We start from the raw sequence: 23124 nt of genomic DNA, 5'->3' as shown, positions 1-23124 counted from the left end.
GGATGGATTTTTCCTTTAATGTATATGAAGTCTCATTCCCCATCTCTTCTGACTAACTTTAATTTGAAGTCCTTTTTCCAGATATTAGAATAGCGAGGCCTGCTTTGTTCTTATTTCCATTTGCTTAGATTACTTTTCACCTTACTTTTATTGTAAGGCAATGTCTGTCCATGATGCTGAAGTATATTTTTTGGAGTCAGTAAAAATATGTGTTGATATTTTCTGTACTTAAGAATGGACCACAAGATATCCAACAGTAATGCCCATGCTACAATCTGTTCCATGAATCAGGAGAAGGGTTAGCGGTTGAAATAAGAGGCAAGACAGTGGGTCATTCGTTCAACAGCAATGTCAGAATGCTGAATGCCAAATGCTGTTTATTGAGGGGAAGGAGTGGGCTTATATACTGACTCACAGCACAGTGGAAAACAACAGGGTTTTCAGGCTTAGCTCCTGTCCAGCAGATGTGTGTTAGCAAAACAGGAAGAGTACCAATAACAACTCTGGGGCAAGATTTTCCAGCCAACAGCTTCAGGCTTGCTCTAGGTGCCTCGGGGATCCATGCAGGGCCCTACATCCAACAAAGCTCACTTTAAGAGTTTTACTAAAGAGTGGGGAAAGGGAAGAGGGGGCATGTGCAGGCCTGTCTAGAGGGGGTGTGTCTATTTTTAAGGTCACTCAGCACATGCATATGGAGCTTACATAACCATGCCACACATGAACATAGATTACAAGGCCATGCTGTGACTGCACATAGATTATATAAGGCCCTGGATGACTAAGCATTTTGCTGAATGATGATGGCCATGTGTGCAGCCATGAGACCCCAAACATGCTGGAAATTATAACATGTATTATTACTTACTATAAATCATATATTGAAAATGATTACTTAGAAGTGTTTATTAATTAAATTTATTTTATTGTTGTGGTGTTGTTTTCTAGACCTCTTTTGGTTAACTGTTCTAGGATTATTCCTTTTGGAACAATGATCCTAATTAGTCTTGATAATAAAAACCCAGAGTCAGATATTGGGGTAAAAGCTGAAAGATCAGAGAAGTAAAGGACCAGATACAGTTACTTTTTACCTCTCCAAATGGAAAAGGGCTGAAATCTGTCTCCACTCCACCTTATCATTTCCTCTCTCCACCCATTCTTGTCACTTTTTGTCTATCTGTACATACCTCCAGAACTCTATAGTTAACTAGTGACTAGCTCCACCCTCTGATCTTCAGGAAAGCTTTATTTGTCAGAACACCAACAAAATATCACAATGCTTTTTGTTCCTTTCAGTATGTTCAATCTTCATGTATAATAGCTATAATTCTCTTCTAGGAATCTTCTGTCGAGATGGTTTAGTAGACATTAATCCTCCGAATCTGTTATTTTTATATGTCTTTTGTCTGCATGTATGTCTATGTACCATGTGTGACTGCTGCCCTTACAGAGCAGAAAAGTACATCAGACCCCTTGGAACTGGAGTAACGGGTGGCTGTGAACTGCCATATGAGTATGGGAATTAAACCTGTATCCCCCTAGAAGAGCAGCCAGTGCTCTTACCTACTGAGGCATCCTTCCAGCCTCCCTTTAAATCTATTTTTGTTTCTTTCTCCTTTGATTATGACTGATACTTCTGCTGGGTATAGTAATTTGGGTTGAAATCTGTGGTGTTTCAGAACTTGTAAACATCAATTCAGGCTCTTCTTGCTTTCAAAATCATCATTAAAAACTCAGGTGTAATTCTGATTAGTTTGTCTTTAAATATGACTTGGTTTTCCTCTCTTACAGTGTTCAACATCCTTTCTTTATTTTGCATATTCAGTGTTTTGATTCTGTGTTGTGGGGAATTTCTATTCTGGCCCTCTCTATTGGGTATTCTATATGCTTCTTGCACCTTGAAAGGAATTTCTTTCTTTAGAATAGGAAAATTTTCTTCTGTAACTTTGCAGAAAATACTTTCTGTGCCTTTGCCATGGATTTCTTCTCTTTCTCTTCTCTTATTCATAAGTTTGGCCTTTCCATGGTGTCCCAGATTCTCTGAATGTTCTTTTGTTTTAAAGATCTAACATTTAGCTAAAAGATCCATTTCTTCTACCGTGTCTTTAAGGCCTGATAGTGTCTCTTTTTCTTGATTTAACTTGTTGATGAGGCTTTCCTCTGAACTTTGTGTTTGACTTTTGAGATTTTCATTCTAAGTTTTGCTTTGCTTTTATCAAAGGTTATATCTCCTTAATAAATCCTCTTTTCATATCTTTATTTTCACTATTTTATCAATTGTTTGGATTTTCATGGCCTTCATTCAAGCACTTATATCCCCTTTGAGCTCTTTGAACATGTTTATAATTGCTATTTTGAAGTCCTTGTCCTGTGCATCAGCTAAGTCACTTTTCTCAAGGAATATTACAATTGGGGGTGCTAGTTTTTGGGAGAAACATATTATCTTACATTTGTGTTTTTATGGTGAGATCTAGATATCTGGTGTTATTTATGATATTTACAGTAAGGACACCTGGCCTCCACATTGTTGGGTGGACATTTGGAACTTTGCTGTCACCCAAACTCGTCAGGTTGTAGACAATTGAATACTTTTCAGTCTTAAAACTATTCTGGGATTCCAGGTGGGGTTCCCAGGTTGGCACAATAGGTAGGGCAGCAGATAGGTTGGCAGGTGAGGGGAAAACTGGGTCCTAGCATCTCTAACTAAGATTCAGAGTTGGGGCCCAACAGTAGTTGGTGTGGCTATCTGTTGACAGGCTAATGAACTGTCATTGGGAGCCCACAAGATCTCAAGTAGAAGCAGGAAGTGGGGTGGTTGATAGGTATGCATGCAGGGAAGGGGACTGGCTCTCCCTTTCATGATTTTTAAAGCAAACTATAATGATCAAAGGCTGTTCCATTGTGGTTACAAACAAAAGGTAATTTCCTTCATGAATTTCAACATACTTGAATTTCCTAAAAGCTTTCCCACATTGTTTATATTCATGGTGCATTCCTAAGTGTGAACCATGTCATGGCCCTAATCAAATGTGAGGTGCATATTGACTTCATTGAGTAGCTTACTTTTATAAGCTTTCTTTCCAGTATGAGACATTTCTATGGATTGTCTCCATAGAAAGAACTAAAGGATTTTCCACACTACTTATATGACTCTTTCTCACATTGGTGTAAGATTAAACTCTGGGCAGTAAATGGATAAGTGATTAATGAGGATGTCTACAAACAAATGAGTGTGCTAGCTAGTTTTATGCCAACTTGACACAAGCTGGAATCATCTGAGAGGAGGGAACCCCAACTGAGAAATTATCTCCATAAGATTGAGCTGTAGACAAACCTTCAGGCTATTTTTTAAATTAGTGATTGATGTGGGAAGGTACAGCCCACTGTGGGTCTGATGGCCCTAGGTGCTATGAGAAAGTAGGCTGAGCAATAGGTGGTTGTGGTCCATACCTTTAATTCTAGCACTCAGGAAGAGGAGGCAGAAGGACCTCTGTGAGTTTGAGGCCAGTCTAGTCTACAAACTGAGTTCCAGCAGGATAGCTAAGACTAAAGAGAAATTGTCTCAAAAAAAAAAAAAAAAAAAAAAAAAAAAAAAAAAAAAGCAAATAACAAAAGTAAGCTGAGAAATCCATGAGGAGCAAACCAGTAACCAGCACTACTTCATGGCCTCTGTATCAGTTCCTGTCTTCTGGTTCCTGCCCTGTCAGTGTTCAATGATGAACCATCATATGGAAGAGGAAGGGAATAAACCTCTTCTTCCCCCAAGCTGCTTTTGGTTATGGTGTTTCATCACAGCAATAGAAACCCAAACTAAGATACAAGGTATCATAGAGGAAAACATTTTCATGTTCATAGCATGCTTTGGTCACTGTTGGGTCTCTCCACATTACTTTAAATGTGTTCACAAAAAGAAAACAAAACAAAACTCTATTACTTAAGGGTTATAAAAAGTGAGAAGTACATTTGTGCAATTTTAAGTATTAGTGATTCATGAGAACTGTTAATTTTATATGTAGTAGGAATGTGGAAACCTGAATGGATGAAATGCCACTCAGAGCTCCACATCGGCTATTACAAATTGTGATATTTTGCAAACACATCTAATACTATTTCTATCTGGTAAATGCTGCTCAAATGAGAAATGATAGGAAATAATAGCTTGGTATATTTAGAAATATTTGCATATTAATAACAAGATGTTTTGAAGATGAATCCTAACACCAAAACTCATTTTTATTGAACTTGTCCTTGAAGCCACACCCCAAGGCTCACTTGCTATATCTTAGAATGTTTTAAAGGTTTACTTTCATTTTATGTATATGAGTGTTTTGTCTACATGTATGTTACTCATGAAGGACAGAGGAGGACCTTAGATGCCCAGGAACTGTGTTAAGGACAGTTGTAAGCCATAATATAGATGATGGAATTGAACCCAGGTCCTCAGCAAGAGCAGCAAGTACTCATAACCACTGAGGCATCTTTCCAGTCCCTTAAAGATGCTTTTATTTTATTTTTTCTGCATGAAGTTAAGAAATTAGAACCCTTAGACCTAATTTTTGTGGTTTCACATTACATAATGTCTTCATTGTTTGCTTATTTAAATTTTCCAATTATATGTTGGGCAAAATGTATATTTCCTTGTTTTGAAAACATATTGGTTCACCATGAGCATGACTTCTTTATTTAAATAAAATTTAACTTAGATTTCTCCAGAAGGTTTTTTTAGATTTATTATTTATTTATTTCATGTATGAGTGATATATATGCATGTACAACTGCATGCCAAAAGAGAACATCAGATCCCTTATAGACAACCACCATGTGGTTGCTGGAAATTGAACTCAAGACCTCTGGAAGAGCAACCAATACTCTGAATTGTTGAGCCATTTCTCCAGCCCTCTCCTGTGTTTTTCCTAAAATGTACACTAACAAAACTCATACTTTTTTTTGGCCCATTTATGAACTTTTTTTAGATTTATCTTATTTATTACGCAAACAGTATTCTGTCTGCATGTTTGCCTGAATGCCAGAAGAGGATATCAGAACTTATTATAGATGGTTGTGAGCCACCATGTGGTTGCTGGAAATTGAACTCAGGACCTCTGAGAGAGCAGTCAATGTTCTTAACCTCTGAGCCATCTCTTCAGCTCAACTCATGAATTATTAAACATTAAAAAAGAACAACTTTTTGCCACATCACTAGCACAATATCATGTACAGTACAGTCACCCAAATATTTCCTTTTTTTATTCTATGAGCAAGAAATTGTTTTCCTCTGATTGACTAAGAAGCAGGCCATTTTTACCTACAAAGACCCAGTTCCACAAAATCACATCTTCATAGAGCTCCTTTTGGGGAGGATCCAACAGAGCTGTCATGCTATATATGATGAATACATCTTCAAAGGCCAGTGACTCCTAAAATACCTTCTATACATAAACAAATGGAAGGGCCATACAGCAAAGGAGACAGTCACTTCTTTGACACAGTGTTGTGCTCTCCAAATATTTATTTAATTTTATGGTCATCATTCTCCATTTATAGTGAGACCCTTACACAGCCATAAGGATGCTACAATGGGACTATTTAGTAAAGCAATAAGAAGACAGCATGTGTTGGTGTTGCTTGATCACCACAATTTGCTAGCATAAAGCCTACAAAGGCAAATATCACTACCCCTACAATTACCTATCTCTAAAATGTATCAGAAGATCATCTATTCAGCCCTGATACCCGCTCATTAATATTGATACAAATGCCACTAGCTCAGTTTAGCACTCAAAGTTTATGACAATATGCTATTTGCTTCATTTATATTACCCCTCTGCATGTTCTAATATCTGTAGTATTTTTCCAAAGGAAGCCTACATGATTAGAACCCAAAATACTCTACAGTAAGTTTTGGTAGTGAACTCATCTGACACCATGTAATTCACCAGACAAAGGTATGTACTCAGATAATTGAGCATGCCTTACTATAAGGAATCTAGATTCAATGACATTCACATCAAAACTCTAATGTGATTCTTCACAGAAATTGAAAAAAAAAAACAAACAAACCTAAAATTCATTTGAAAACACAAAACACACCTGATAGCAAGAGCCATCCTGAAGACAGAATAATGGAGGAAGTTTCACCAGAGATGCTTTCAAGGTATATTAGGAAGCTACACTAGTAAAAACAGCATGGTGTTGACAATGTTGTCCCCATTGACATGGGGATCAATGGAACAGAAGACCCAAACATAATTCCATTAAGCCATACCCATCTGATCATAGACAAAGATGTGAAAACTACTCATCAAGTGAAAAGCACCTGAGAAAACTGGATATTGTCAATGCATAAGTGCAACTCTAACCTCAAAGGAGATAAGAGCCAGTTTATTCTGAAGTCCACTGTGAGTGACCACAGCCTGGCACCATAGGTTTGGATCATAACCAAAATCCATATTCCAATGTGAAAGGAGTTTCATGGAGATTTCTAGAAACAGAAAGGGAAAGTCATAAACTGAGACACTTGTCAAATTAGGTAGGAATGCTAAAACAAAGTGGAGAAACCTGTGCCATAGGCCTCAAACATCTAGTGACATTTCTAGCTTTTTTAAAAGTTGGTTAGAAATCAGTGCTGTTTTCACATTAAAGGGATTTGTCTAATGATCACAAAGATGTCAGCTAAAGTAGAACAAATTATGATTATGGGGGCTAAAGATGACAATTTGGTGCTGGACTTATAGCTTTCCCAATTCTCTATAGTCACAGAAATTCTGCACAGTTGGTCACCCTTACAGACGGTCCAGTGGAAGGTTCAGCTTCTTTTTAAGAACTTTTGTTTACAATAGTCACAAACACAAATATGACTCCAGACCCTTACCTCTCACCTTGTACAAAAACAAAACAAAACCTAAATGTGGCAAAGGTTTTAAGGGTGTCTGAAACTGCCACAGTGTCTTTGTAAAACACCCTAAGGAGACATGCTACTTTTCATGATAAAATAAATGAAAACAAAACAAACCCTTTAAGGTTAGCCCAACATAAGATGGAATGGTAAACTTAACCATTGTAAGTAGAATATTGAAGACTGTGTAGTGATGCATCATAAGTTCCTATACTTTCCATTCCTAATTATGTATTGTGGTCTAATAGTATGATGAGACATGTGATGTAAACCTGAACACCCTGAACAGTGCAATCAGCAGCACATGGAGGCCGATGTAGAAATGAGCTCACAATCAAGGCCCACTGAGAATGTGATAATGGAGAGATGCTGGGGATGCCAGCAAATAAGACGAGAGAATCAAAAGCCCCACCATTGCAATTCAGTGAAAAATAATCAAAATAAACAATAGTCTCTGTTCCAATGACAGACATGCTGAAAATAAATATGGATGTCTGCAAAGAAGAAACAAGTGAATACACAATGGAATTTGGGCTGTTCTGAGCAGAAACCATCTCAACTCTTTTCAAAATGGAATGATTGGCTACAGGAACATTTAGGTCTACCAGCTCTTGAGGCTTGAACACATTTCAGGCTTGAGACAGGAGAACAGGGCAAGGCTACAAAGACAGAGGCTGAAGTAGCTATCGTTTACCATTGTGGTTAGTGAGAATCACTGGGTAATTGGTTTTTTTTATTTAAATTAGAAACAAACTTAGTTTAGATATCAATCCCAGTTCCCTCTCTGTTGTCCCATCCTCCCATACCCTCCACTGACCCCCCCCATCCCATCCGTGTAATTACTTCTCCCACCTCCCTGACAATGGTACCTTAGGAACAGGTAGGTGGAAAATGACTGGCCTAAAGATAAAACCAAGTGTTTCAGGAACATATTTGGGATCAGTGTTTGTTCAGGAGAAAGAAGTTTAAGTATGGCAAATATGCCTGGAGCTGATCACCTGTGGGTATTCTCCTGAAGAATCTCAAAATGCCTGGGCACTATGGGAACTGAAAAATACAAAGCTGAACTCTGAACAGATGGGCTAGACTAATCCAAGAGGCAAATTGTTTCAACTCCATTGGATACTGCATAGCCACAAGCTGCTTCTGAAGGTTTGAATTGTAGTGCTGAACCACACTTCCACAGCATGGATTTCTACATGAAATAGCACCAGGAGGGGAGTCTTACATACAAAATATATGTTTTAACTAATTTTACCTTTTAAAATTGCACTTCAGTGTTTCTAATGAGACAGTCTCACAATGTGGCTAGCTTGGAACTATATGGACTGGGTTAGCCTTAAATTCGGAGACCTGCTTGCCTCTTCCTCTCAATGCGGAGACTAAAGTTGTACACCATCATGTCCAGTCTATAATTAATTTTGTAATCTTTAGTCTTGTATGAATCTCTGAACAGTCTTCTTTTAGCTTTTCTACTTTTCAATGAGGTGTTTTGGTATGTTTCTGTGCTCATTCAGTGACATACTTTCTACTATTCTTCCCCACACAAACCATATACTCTCCCTCTTGTTCCTAGGTCATGTTCTCTCCATCCTTCATTCAGTTTTACTTCTCAACTGTAACTCTCCATGTCCTTAATAAGTCTTACCTCTGTAGAACTGAGATGATGGGGAATGTTCCTTTGTATTTGTTTCCCTTATTGGTGCATGAATAAAACACTGTTTGGCTAATAGAGGCTGGAAGATAGGTAGGACTAGAAGACAAGGAGAATTCTGAGAAAGGTGGGCAGAGAGACACTACAGAGGGAGACACCATGTAGTGGAGAAAGTAACACGTCCAGACCCTTTTCTGGTAAGACCATGTGGAAATACTTAGATTAATAGAAACAAGTTACTAATTAAGACAGAACTAGCCAATAAAAAGCCCTAGCCATTGGCTAACATTTTTTATAATTAATGTAAGTCTTTGTGTATTTATTTGGGGCTGAGAAAAGTGGTTGTGGGACCAGGTAGAACAAGAAAACTCCATCAACACTGTGCCTCTCCTGTTCCTTTTTTTTTTTAATCAAATTTATCAGCCTTTATGCTCTCAGTTGATCTACTTCCTTTCCACATCTCAACTTAGTATAAATCATATCATCCTTCTTCCAATATAAACAGGACTTAAAGGCAGCAGTTTTTGTGGTTGTTTGAAATGGAGAGTCACTATATAACCCTGGCTGGCATGGAACTCACTATGTAAACAAAGCTGACATTGAACTCAGAGAGCTGCCTACTTCTGCATCCTGAATGCTGGATTAAAGACATGTGCCACTACATCTGGCTGCACTACTGTTTTCTAATGTGACTCTTCCCAGCAATCGTGGTTGCTTCTGCAGTTGGAGTGGTATGGAGAATCACAACTCAAGACTTCAGCCTGATGATCTGAGTTTGAAGCCTAGGACCCATAGAGTAGAAGGAAAGAACTGATTTCTCTGACTTCCACAAATCCATAGTGGCACACTCACACCCACATATAAGCACAAATAAAGAAACAAACCTAGAGGCTGGAGAGATGGCTCAGCTGTTAAGAACACTGGCTGCTGTTCTAGTGGTCTTGAGTTCCCAGTGACCACATGGTGGCTCACAACCTTCTAGAATAGGATTTGATGCCCTCTTCAGGTGTGCAGGCTCTATTTGCAAATAGGGCAATCAAATACATAAGATAGATATATCTTAAACAAAAAAAAGAAAAAAGAAAGAAAGAAAGAAAAGAAAACAACCCTATGGTGGGATACCATGTTCAGCCTTGATGGAGGCAAAAGGGGCTTGGTCCTGCCTTAACTTAATGTGCCAGGCTTTGTTGACTCCCCATGGGAGGCACTACCCTTTGTTTGGAGTGGATTGGGGGAGGGGAGCAGAAGGAAAAAAAGGAGAGGGAACTCTGGTTGGTATGTAAAATTAATAAAATAAAATTATCTCTGTATGGCTTTTTTAAAAGGAAACAAACCTAATTAAGGAAAATTTAAAAACCTACAAACATAATATAGATCAAGTAGAAAACGGCACCAACATTGAAAGACAAACATGAATGAGAACATTCAGGCACTGATGAAGAGAAAACAAAACAAAGATGAACAGAGCATGTAAGATCAACTCCCATCCAAAATAGACTAATTTATGAAGCATGAAGATGGGAAACATCAAGCAATGGTGAAAAATCACATACTCAATGGAACTGTAGCAGGAAATTACCTAAATATAGGAAGAGACTACTCTTCTAACTCAGAAAATATTTAGGATACAAACTGAAAAGATGGGGAAACACCTATATATACTATATTTAAAACGTATAAAAATAATTTAAAAAATCAATAATGGTGAAAGCACCTTGAAAAAAACAGTCACATGTAAAGACAAAGTCATTAGTACTGGAAATTTCTCAAGAGAAATACATCAAAAGGGAAAGAACTCCCTGGCATAATTAATGTGAAGATGGCTGTAATTCCAAAAGCAAACTTTTAGGTTCCATGCATTCTTTATATGGAAAACCAAAAATCCAGCTTGGTGGTGGTGGTGCACAACTTTAATCCCAGCACTTAGGGGGCTGAGGCAGGTGGATCTTGGTATGTTCAAGGCTAGCCTAGTCTACAAATTGAGTTGCAGGACAACTAAGGTTATAACACAGAGAAACACTGTCTTGAAAAGTAAACAAAAAATTAATTTAAAAAATAGAAAATAAAATTCTAAACTATATGTGGAAGCATTAAGGAATATAACTAACCAAAGCAATTCTGAGAAAAAAATGTTCATGTTATTTCCATGCCTGATTCCCTGTTCTACCACTGAGCCAGTGACAAAAACAAATGGAAACATGAATCCATGGAAGAGGACCCATATGTAAACTTATGCAGCTAGAGCCACCCATCTTTGGCAAGGATGCTGCAAACATACAATAGAGAAAAGACAGTATCCTCCAAAAGCTGATGCTACCAAATTGGATATCTATCCACATTTAGAATGAATAAGAACTTGTCTCTCTGCATAAAATAATTAATTCTAAATGAGTTGAACATCTTAATGTAAAATCTGGAATTCCACAAACTTTAGAGGGAAAACAACAAAAAAATAAAGCATTTCAAGATAAGTTTATAAACAAGGACATTTGGGGTGGGGGAGAACCTAGGAAATAATGGCACGTGTTGACAGGCAGGACTGAATGAAATAAAAAAGCTGCAGCATAGCAAAAGGAACTGTGTGAAAAGACAGCTAACAGCCTACAGAATAGGAAAATGCCTTTGCTAGCCAACCATGAAGTGACAGAATTAGGATGTAAAAGATACAGAAAAAAAGAATTAACAAATCATACAACCTAATACACAAATGGGCCAGTGTGATCAGGATTCTCAAAGAATGACTACAAATGTACACTGAGGCTCCTTCCTCTTCAGACCCATTAGACAAGAAACAGTTTATGTATTTCCATTGACATGAAACATGATGGACTAGTCAGTATCTGCTTATATAATTTATTTATAGATGTCTGTATGAATACATTACATTACCAACCTTAGACTTACATCGCCTCAGTGCAAATAGTTTATACATCTTCTGTTGACACTCTTTCAAACAGTGTCTTACTGGTCTTTAATTAATAGCTTTAAAGCTATTCTCCTATTTTGGCATTCTATGGAGAGCAGGATCACAGGCAAGCAAAATTAGGCTAAAATTACTTGCCAACCATATTTTAAAAGGCAAAATAATAATAATGGTGAAAAGTCAAGATGTTTTGTTTGAGAATAGAACAATGATTAAAAATAATACAGCTACAATGTTACTAGATTGACTTCTTTTATTCCAAGCACATTTAATAGCTTCAGCTTCTGCCACTTCTTCCTTAAAGGCAGCAACATTACATTTAAAAAATACTTTCCTTGGGGCTGGAGAGATGGTTCAGCAGTTAAAAGCCCTGGCTGCTCTTCTGGAGGTCCAGGGTTAGGATTCCCTGCACCCATGACAACTCATAACAATTCGCACTTTCAGTACCAGCACGTTCTTCTGGAATCCACAAGCACTGCACAAACATAGTGCTGTAGTGGGATATAAATTTGTTTATCCTGATCCTTATTTAACCACAATATGGTGCAGGCAACATACCTACAAACAAAAATGCTTTCCTCATTCAGGTCCAGAATGTTTGTCCAATTGATAGATAAAACAGATAGAGTAGTGAGTAATTTGTCCCAAATGGCACTAAACTGCACATTGGGCCTGGTGTAAGAAGTCTAAGCACAACAGACACCAGGGCAGCTAACAGTCAATTTTTCACAAGAGGAATTTATTGTGGCTTACCTTTTCCAAATTGTTTATTACTAATTTCATGTAATAAGAAAGGAAAATTATGCAAAGGCATATGCAATATCATGAATTGGACGAACATTTTAATAGCTATTTTGGTGAGTTACTTTGGTATACATGTTCTTTGTATTGAGACACATGACATCATAAGCTCATCAAAATAGAACATACTTATGTAAATGATCAAGTTTTTAAAAAACACTCAGAACTTACTATATCTCTTTCATGTGGTTTATTTTAAGAAATATTCAACACAAATTAATCTTCAATATCTTCACATTTCTTTTGGACTCAACCACAAGAGAAATTTTTATAAATTTTATCTTATTGATAAATACACAACTTTCTTATATTTACACATTTAGTTGGAGTTGGTTCTTAATCCTCCCAAGCTGTGTTCAAGCCCAGTAAATAGCACAGGCTTCATTTAATACTGTAATTGTCTAGCCTCTATTTCCTCGATGCTGGAATGAAAGGCATGTGGCAGCACACTTGGTGTACAGGTTCTCATCTTACGGAAATCTGCACACAAGGACCAAAATTATACTTCTGCAGTTCTCATAATGTAGTGGTATCTCTCCACTTTCTTCTTTCACACCTCAAAAGTAGATGTCAGACGTCCCCACAATTTACACTGGCAGGAATATTATCCACTGAGTTTTTCACTGTGAGTTCTTTCATGTCTGAGAAGGTATGTGGAACAGGTAAATGCTTTCCCACACTGCTTACATATATAGGGTTTTTCTCCAGTGTGATTTTTTTCATGTATTTGAAGGGATTTGGAAAAAGTGAAAGTCTTCCCACATTGGACACACATGTATGGTTTCTCTCCAGTGTGAGTTCGTTCATGACTGTAACAATCATCACGTTGGATGAAGGCTTTCCCACATTGCCTACATACATATGGTTTCTCTCCAGTGTGAATTCGTTCATGTCTTCTCAAAGAAGTTCCCTGACTGAAAGACTTCCCACACTGCTTACATACATAGGGCTTTTCTCCACTGTGAGATCTTTCATGTATGTGAAGGGATCTGGGGAAACTGAATAGCTTTCCACACTGCACACACATATATGGTTTCTCTCCAGAGTGGATTCTCTCGTGCTTGTGACATCCAGTGGCATACGCAAAGGCTTTTCCACAATGCTTACATACATAGGGTTTTTCTCCACTGTGAGATCTTTCATGTATGTGTAGGTAGGCAGAACATTTAAATGCTTTCCCACATTGCTTACAAACACAGGGTTTCTCTCCAGTGTGAATTCTTTCATGATAATAACAAGCACTGGAGTAGGTGAAAGCTTTGCCACAATGTTTACATACAAAAGGTCTCTCTCCAGTATGAATTCTTTCATGGATGAGAAGTTGGCAGGAACGAAGAAAGGCTTTCCCACATTGTTTACAAGCATACGGTTTTACTCCAGTGTGAGTTCTCTCATGATTGTAACAGGTTCTGCGATCAATAAAGGCTTTTCCACAATGTGTACATACATAGGGTTTCTCACCAGTGTGAATTCTTTCATGTTTGTGAAGCTGTGAGGGACGACTAAATGCTTTTCCACATTGTTTACATGTGTGGCGTTTCTCTTGAATGTGACTTTTTTCATGCCAGAGAAGGCTACAGGAATCACTCCATGCTTTCCCACATTGTTTACAAACATATGATTTCTCTTCAGTGTAAGTTCCCTCATAATCATGATCAGAAGTGAAACTCCTACAGGCTTCATTAGATTGTCTGTTTTCACAGGGTTTCTGTCTCATAGAAGGGCTTTTATGCATCCGAAGCAACTCAGAATAACTGAAATCCTTCCAACATTTCTTATATTTAAAAGCCTTCTCCATATGTTCCTGGTACTGGCATGGTTTCTCTCCAGTTTGACCTTTGAAGTGTGCATCTGAGGGTAAATAAGTAACCATGTCTCTTTCACACTCAGTTATTGCAGGAGACATTTTTTCATTCACAATATGCTCTGGACTCTGTCGATAGGTTTCTCCATTCTGACCACCATGATCATATTTACAGAGTCTCTCAACCACCAGAGTTCTGCAAAAAGTGAAAAGGGAAATACTAAGTATATTAAGAGGTAGTAGCAACAGGAAAGCCTGTTTAAGGCCCAACTGTACCACACAGTTAAACCCTTTCCCAAGGAAAGAAATAAGAGTATTGACTTTATTTCCCTAAGAACGTATAAACGTTGGGGAGGTGAGATGGCCCAGTAGGTAACGGCATCTGTTGGCAAGTCTGAAGACTCGAGTTTGATCCCTGGGATCTGCACGGAAGGAGAAAACCCATTCCCGTGTGCATGCATGCACCAATGCACACTGACACAAAAACAAATACACGTTTTAAAAAAGAGAATCATCATGAACATTAAAGGGCTAAATATTTAGCCAGAGGTCCTGATGATAGCATACAATCAAACAAGGCTCTGTAATCTTTCAGGCATTAATCATATATGGCACTAAGCCACAGATAGCAGCTGAACATTCATAAAGCAAAATGGCTTTCATTATGGTATTTGAAATAAATGAATAATTGTTCACATGATTTAATAAAGATGGGTCTCAATCTAACCCAAAATTCACTTTACTTTACACACCCCTTTTAGTCAAGCCTAAGTATAACTTGATTAATATTCTGAAATTTTGTGCATAAAGGAAAGTTACATAATGAATCATAGGAAAATATCATATAACATTATGGATCTTTCAGTATTCTAAGTGCTCCAGAGGTTCTCAGATTTCCCGTCACCACCAGATACTTGATGCATTTCTTTTTGTGACAGTAAATTACCTCAGGTTTCCCTTTGGCTTCTGGTACTCCTCTTCAATATCTTCTTCTGTTTTCCCTACAAGTACACCCAAAGAAATTATGTAAAGACTTACTCAAAATTATATTTTTCTTTTATAGTATGGCCAAGGATGTGACACAGGACAACACTGTTCTTTCACTTTTTAAAATCATGGAACTACACAGATTAACAAGAAATGACTGTTATGATTAAAGTAAAGGAATCCAAGTGGTTTTGTCTTTACCTATGGAGATCAGGTTCAAAAATGTTTCCTTCATCACATCTCTGTAGAGCTTCTTTTGGCTGGAATCCAACATAGTCCACTCTCCTAGAGTAAAGTTCACAGCCACATCCTCAAAGGTCACTGGCTCCTAAAATAATCCACATACATTTACAGGAAGAGTAGTGAAAAAACATAGGTGATACATAGTCACATGATTAGTTTACTTCATGCTTTATTCTTCAAATAGTCCAAGGCCTAGAGAGGAGGCTCAGTTAAAAGTACTGGCTTGCAAATGACTGGGCTTCAGCTCCCAGTACCCACATGGCAATCAGCAACCATCTGTTATGTCCAGTTTCTGAAGATTCAACACCATCTTCAGGCTTCTCAGGACATCAGACACAAGTGATATACATACATACAGGCAAAACACATACATTAAAAATAAACTTTTTTAAATTAGGGACTGAAGAGCTAGCTTAACACTTAATGAGTGTGCACTGCTATTACAGACCAACTGTCATGCCAGAACTCCTTGGGCACCCTCTCACACATGAAGACACACACACAAATACATAATAAAAATAAATACATATTTAAAAATAATAAATAAAAAGATCTGGGTTAAGAGCACTTGCCACTCTTCCAGAAGACCCAGGTTCAAATCCCAGAACCCGTATGTAAGGGTTAATGACATAAAAGCCCAAGAAGCTCTGGACAGGAAAGCTGCCCCCTCCCCTGTTGGTTATCTGCCACTTTGAGACTTATGAGGAACTGATCTGCAGATGAAATCTTCCATTTCAACCCTATTCCTCCCTATACCACCCCAACCCCGTGCCACATGGACACTGTTAGTATTTAGGCATTTGTACTGGCCTGCCTTTGGAGTTCTGACAAGATACACCCTCAGCTGTTGCCACTAAGAACCACCACCTGTGCCTATTCATTATGTTCCCTTTTAAAAGGGCACTACCCACCTCCCATCCTGCTCTTTCTCTCCCCCCCCCCCCTTCCCTCTTTCCTCTCTCCCACTGCTCCTGTCCCCAGAGACTGGTCTCCCCTTCCCCATTCCCCTTTTTGTGATCCTTTTCCCTTAATAAAAAACCCCTCTGTTTGAACTCTGTCGAATGGAGTCTTTCTCAAGCAGCTTTTTAAAAATTACAACAGTCTCCACTACTGCAGAAACTGTGCCTTTCAACTGTTCTGATTAAAAGAACAATTCTGGCTGAGTGGTGGTGGTGCACACCCTTAATCCTAGCACGAGTGAGGTAGAGGCAAGCCAATCTCTCTGAGTTGAGGCCATCCTGGTCTACAAAGCAAGTTTCCAGAAGGACAGCCAAGTCAAGGGCTTCACAGAGAAACCCTGTCATGAAAAACCAAAACAGGAAAAAAGAAAAGGAGCAATTCTACTCCTGGAGATGCCTACCTTTCTTTTCTCTATCAATCACAATCTAATGTACATGGTGACTCACAACTGTCTCTAACTCCAATTCCAGGGGATTCTATGCCCTCTTCTGGGTCCATGGGCACCAGGCATACAAGTGGTGCACATAGAAACATACTTACAGACAAAACACCCATAGACATTAAGTTTTATTTTCTACTTTTTTAAGATAGGGTTTCACTGTGTTGTGTAGATCTCACTCGGTAGATAAGGCTGGCCTTGAACTCACAAAGAACCCCCTGCTTCTGCCTCCAGAGTGCTGGGATTAAAGATGTATGCTACATCCCCCACCCCACCCCCAGCAACATCGAAAGTTTTTTGGAGGATGGAGAGAGGCTTAGTAGTTAAGAGCACTTGCTGCTCTTCCAGAGGACTGGGTTGGGTTCCCAGAATCCACGTGATGGTTAACAATGCCCCATTAACTCCAATTCCATGGTATCTGAACTCTATTCTGACCTCTGTGGCACCAGGCAAACAGGTGGTGCACATACATATGTGCATAGAAAATATTCATGAACATAAATCTTTGAAAATTTTTAATGAGAAAAATACAGATCTAACTGTCTAATGTGTCTAAGAAACATACTTCATTGATAAAGACACCCACAGTAGGAAAGTAAAAAGATGGTGGTCAACCTATCCAGTGAATGGAAATGTAAGTCAAGCTGGCATATTTTGTTCTCTGATAAAATAGACATTAAAAGCAAAATCAGAAGATATAAAAATCTCACTACATATTAATAAAGAATATAATTAATAAAAACTAAAAATGTAAATCTATGAGTTGGATAGCCCAAGGCTAACCTTTTTCCCTGAGGAACAAGGTTCAATTCCCAGCACCCACAAATCAGCTCACAACTGTACAGTTCCAGGGGACCCAACACCCTTACACAGGCAAAACAACAATGTACAATAAACAAATGGATGAATGAATGAATAAATAAATGAATTGTTTTAAGGATGTAAACATATATATGCCAATTGTTCAACCTCCCAATTTCAAAAACAAATACTAACTGATATAGGTCAGCTATGTCTTTATACAGTAACAGGAGGAAAATTCAGTAGCCCACTGTCATCCTTCAAACATCCAAACTAAAATTTTACAAATATACATGGTAGTTAAATTACTGATTAAATGGATGTAACTGATATAAAACATCTAAGAGATCAGAATGTATTCTTTTCAGGAGCCTATGGAACCTACTCTAAAGCAGACCATATGCAAGGATATTAAAAAAAATTGAAATAATATATTTTATAAAATAAATCAGAGAAATAAAACTAAAAATATCAGAGAGTAAATTTTTAAATTGTTAGAATAAAATGAATATAAAAGCAAAACTTGCCATGATTTTTGCAATACACCCAATGCAATATAAGAGGATCTCTGAGTTGAGAACAGCCTGATCTACAGAACAAGTTCCAGGACAGCTACTAGACAGAGAAACCCTGCCAGAGAGAGAGAGAGAGAGAGAGAGAGAGAGAGAGAGAGAGAGAGAGAGAGAGAGAGATTGAGATTTAAATAGCTTAATGATGCAAACACATGACCTTAGAAAAATAAGAATAAGCCCGATCCAAAGGACACAACAAGAAATAATAAAGATCAAGTGAGAAAGTATGAAATGAACACCAAAAGAATATTATAAACCAAACAGCTGTTTTACAGACAGAAAGAGAGAGATTTGCAAGCACTTAGAAAAATCCAACATAAAGGGCACAAATTAACAAAAAGGGAGATGAAATAGGGAAAGTTATAAAAATTCCAGTAAAAGGCAGAGGAACATCAGATAACAATGACATACCAAACAGAATCAAGAAAATAACAATCTAAACACGTCCATAAGCAATAAGACTATAGCAGTTACACTAGCATGCCTGAGACAAAGTCCAGTACCATACAGAGTAGCTGCCAAAATCTACAAAAGCTTTAAAGATCTAATCATAATGTTCTTCAAATGGTTGCATAAAATAGAAAGGAAACAAAATCATTCTACAAAGTCAGCATTGCCTTGACTCCCACTATATAAGAAGCAACAACCATGACAACCCAAATACTACTATCCTGTCTTCAAATTTCCTCTACCACACAAACTGATTTGTTACCTTTAAAGTTAGCCCCCAATCAATTTATTAGAACACAACCATATAGCTACATATTTCTTTTAAGCACAGCTACATGAATGGTCTCTGACCTACTTCCTAATAGTCCTTGTTCCCTCTGAGCTGGGTCTCTTAGTGTGTCATTTTTCTTGGCATGTTAACATTCTATATTTCCACCAGATGGCCCACGAAACTCTTCTTGGCAGCATTTTAGGGCTTCTCTAGCCAGCAGCATCAAATGCTTCAACATTTCTTGGGAGCCATTTCCTATTTCTAAAAGTCCCTCCTGCAAAGAGGAGGGATGCCTGTTAGTTTCAGGAAGCTCCTAAAACTTACAAGACCCATAATATTCCTCCCTAAGGTCATCCCATAAGCAAAAACAATTATTGGGGACCTGAGACACTTCAACAAATAATTTCCTGAATGTTCTTTAGGAAGTTTCAGGAATATAGCTTTCAGGATCCATCAGTAGGCTAGGATGAGCTTTTGGTGTATCTGCTGCTATTGAGTTACCCCTGTTACCCTGTAAGTAACCTTGTAAACTAACTAGTTTACTAAATTATTCCACATGGAATCATTTGTCCTGTGGTTGGAGACAATAAGCATTTATTTATACATTGCATAGTGGGGAAAAACAAACAAACAAACAAAAAAACCCACAAAATATTCCTCCCACAAACCAGCTCTAAAGCCTAAGAACCAGGTGACCAAGTTTGTTATGGTAATTGAACACTCTTTAGTACCTGTTTTATTATTTTTCTCATCATCATAACAAAATAGCTGGCAAAACCAACTTAAAGAGAGGGGTTGACAAGATATTTTATAACAAGGCTAACAACCTGAATATGACCCTCGGGTGCCAGATGATAAAGGCACAGAACTGACTCCTGCAAGTTGATGCTTGATTGCTTGATCTCCACAAGGGCACTATGGCATATGGTAAATAAAAATTAAAAAAAAAAATTTAAGGATTTCTTTTGGCTCACAGTTAAAGAGAGAAAAGCATGATAGCACCAGCATGCAATGGGCCTCATTAATTACATCTATAGTCAGGAAACAAAGAGAGGTCAGGAATGCAGGCCATGCCATAAAACTTCAAGGACTGGCCATTCTGCCTCTAGTCATCCCTATGCACTCTGCTTCCTAAAGGGTCCGGAGCCTATCAAACAACACCATCTACTGTAAATTAAGTGAGCAAACACATGAGGTCATGGAGAAATAGTATACCATTCAAATCAATAAATCAACTCAAGCAGATGTGTTAGTTAATAATAATAATTAGTGACTGGCTTGGCCTTTAGTAACCCCATGAGTTTCGCACTAACTCACACACACCTGCCTGTCTGCTGATAGTTTAGGATTTCCTGTTAGAATCTGAGAAAAGGTTCAACTTCTAAATTGTACTGCAAGGCTGCAGATGTAGCTCAATTGGTAGAGTGCTTGTCTAGGACAGACAAAACCCTGGGTTCCAGGTGTTGCCTAACGTGCCTTGTTGGTACACTCCGGTATTCCTGGCACTTGAGAGATAAGAGGCAGGAAGCTCAGTGAGAGGGCCAGGGAGCCAGACCAGAGTCATGACAGGTTTCTACTGGCCTGCCAGGGACCAGGCCTTGGTTTCAGTTTACTGGAGGCTGGAGCAGAGCAAACAGCTCTCTGTTGGAACCAACTCTCAGGCAATCAATCAATAGGCGTCCATAGATGACCACAGTCCTGATAACTAAAGATAGCTTTCCCTAACCTGCCACTGAAAAGTTCCTAACCACTAAGCATCCAAATCAGGTCCCAGACTAATCTTTCCTACACTCTAGATTAATTCCTCCTCCCTGGAATTCCCTTAACTCTGCTTAAAAGAAGCTTGTGACCTTCTTTGGGGGTTGCCATGTACCACCCCAACATGTTAGAATAAAGCACTCTTGTTTATTGCATATGTGACTGTTGACTTTTTTTTTTTTTTTTTGGAGGGGAGGGTCATTGGGACACTAACAGTGTTGGATACATCAGAACTTAACTGGAATAACAAAAATGCTCTAAACACTAAAATAAACTTTCTATAGCAGATAGAAAACAAACACTTCTTTCTTTCTGACTAACTAACCCAGATTTTCTCAATGGTCAGAAATGACAACTGTCCAGAGTTGGAGAGATCACTTAGCAATTATGAGTACATATTGTCCTTCCAGAGGACCCAATTCAGTTCCCAGCATCCACAAGCGCTACTGACAACTGCCTGCAAAACCAGTTCCAGGAGATCCACGCCCTCGCCGGGCCTCAGCAGAAACCCTCACACAGGCAGCACTTACACAGCATATACTCACACAGAGAGACATACATATTTATATGCATTCATTTAAAATGTTCTTAATTTAAAAAATAACAAAGAAATTACACTGTCTATAAAGACTATTAAGAAAATAGGAAGGATATTAATATTTTCCCCAAGAACTACACTCTTGGTGGAGCTTTGTTTGGTGTTTGTTGTTGTTTGTTCATTTTGGTTACATGAAACAAGGTTTCACCGTGTAGCCCTGGCTAGCCACGAGCTCTGAGATAGGCCTGTCTCCACCTCCATTTGGGATAAAAGAAACCCCCTCACCCACACTACATTTGGAGAAATGGCCTAGAGCTAGCTTGACCGACATAGCTAGTTGCAGACCAGCCAGCGCTATACAGATAAACTCTGTATAAAAAAGGATTACATAATCCCTCCCCTCCCTGGGCTTTTTTTCAGCGCTATCAAGGCTGGAAAGGCTTTTCAAAACCTCACATTCTGCCTCAGAAATGGTCAGCTTGACCGATTAATACAAATAAGTAATTTTAAAGTAAATTTATATTTCTCTCTTTTCTCCAAGTTAGGGTTTTTTGCCTACACAGAGTCAGTGACAGCTACACAAATCCAGTTGTATTCACAGAAAACAAACCCGGGACGAGGGATACGGTAAGGCATTCGCCTAGCCTGATTGACTGAGGTTCGATCCCTAGTACTTAAAATGAAGAAAAAGACGACCTTTAAAGGGGGAAAAAAAAAAAAAGAAGAAAAGAAAACCAACTCTCTGGGATGATCACCGTGTAAAACTAAAGCAGGAAACAAGGAAATGAAAAAAAGTGCAAAACAGCGCACAGCACTGTGTGCCTTCACAGCAGGGTCTGGCCAGAGCTGCACTGTCTGCGGAGGCGCAGGTTCGCGGCGCAGACTCACCACGGGAGGACTAGGGACTGGGAATGAAGCAGCTTCACAGGAAAGGGACAGGACTGGACTGGACGCCAGACTCCCGACTGCCCGCTGCCTGCTTTGCACACAGTTCAAGTGCACTGGGGATGAGGGCTCCAGCGCCAGACTCCACCTCGGACTCGGCTGCACAGCGCCAGGGAACATCGGGGAGCTAGAGCCACATTGCAGCAAAGCCGCAGCAGTGTCATAAAGCCGCCGCGGACCATTCCAGAGGCCCGGGGCGCACTCACCATTTCCTGCTTCTGATACATCCAGGCGTCCCCGACTAAGAAGCCGGCAGTCAGGAAGCACAGAGACAACTCTCCTCCCTTCCGCTACCCGGAACTCAAATATGGCGGCAAGGGCGCCACCTTCCACTATCCGTGCTCCTCATTGGTTAGTACGGGGGAGTAACAGTGTCTCTGATGGGTGAATAATACCGAACCCAACTCCTAAAGAACTGAGTTTGCGGGTCCAGCAATATTTACCATCCAAATGGCTCTGTAAGTATAAATTGCAACAACAGACTGGCCTTGGCTCAGACTTTTTCTCTGGAACAAACTTGGTTCATCCTGGAGGGTTATCACATTTAAAAACACATCTCAGGCCGGTTGTGGTGGTGCATATTTTTAATGCCAGCATTCGGTAAGCAGAGGAAATCTGTAAGTTCCCTGCTAGCTTTGTCTACATCGTGAGTGCCAAGCCAGACAGCTATATAATGAGACTGTCCTCTCATCCCCCAGCACACATCCAGGGCTTCTGTTTGGTTTTTGGTTTTTCGAGACAGTGTTTCTGAAAGATTTATTGATTTTTTTATTTTTACTTATGTTTCAGAGTGTGCGCTCGCGATTGTTCACTGAGGCCACAAGAGGGCGCCAGATGTCCCCTCGCTTTTCCTTTGAGGCAGGGTTTTTTCATTCTAGCGATCCTCTTGTGTGAGGGTTTCAGGCGCGTACAGGGGACCTCTAACTTGAGTGCTGGGATCCAAACTCCAGTCCTCACTATCTTAACCACCAACTCTCCAGCCCCATTCGCTGCCTCTTATGCTCAGTGAGGTCTTCCTGTTTTTTTTTTTTTTTTCACATAGAAATAGTGTCACAACATCCCTACGAAATATATCCCATTCTAAAT

General features: G+C 39.0%; 1 protein-coding gene across 1 annotated transcript in view; it reads right to left on the bottom strand.

Moving 5' to 3' along the window:
- The window catches only part of LOC127216530 (zinc finger protein 14), a 39067-nt gene extending 16677 nt beyond the window's left edge, over window positions 1-22390 (bottom strand). Inside the window, exons 1-4 of the mRNA XM_051177233.1 lie at window positions 22245-22390; window positions 15263-15389; window positions 15021-15075; window positions 12876-14270 (exon numbers count right to left, since the gene is read on the bottom strand). Of these exons, the coding sequence (XP_051033190.1) occupies window positions 12876-14270; window positions 15021-15075; window positions 15263-15389; window positions 22245-22265 (1598 nt within the window). The 5' untranslated portion in view covers window positions 22266-22390. The remainder of the gene's footprint in view (window positions 1-12875; window positions 14271-15020; window positions 15076-15262; window positions 15390-22244) is intronic.
- Between the last annotated feature and the right edge of the window lie 734 nt (window positions 22391-23124).

This window comes from Phodopus roborovskii, unplaced genomic scaffold (assembly GCF_943737965.1).
Source record: "Phodopus roborovskii unplaced genomic scaffold, PHOROB, whole genome shotgun sequence".
Taxonomy (NCBI): domain Eukaryota; kingdom Metazoa; phylum Chordata; class Mammalia; order Rodentia; family Cricetidae; genus Phodopus; species Phodopus roborovskii.
Note: the sequence above shows the minus strand (reverse complement) of the source record. Positions and strands in the feature narration are given on the sequence as shown.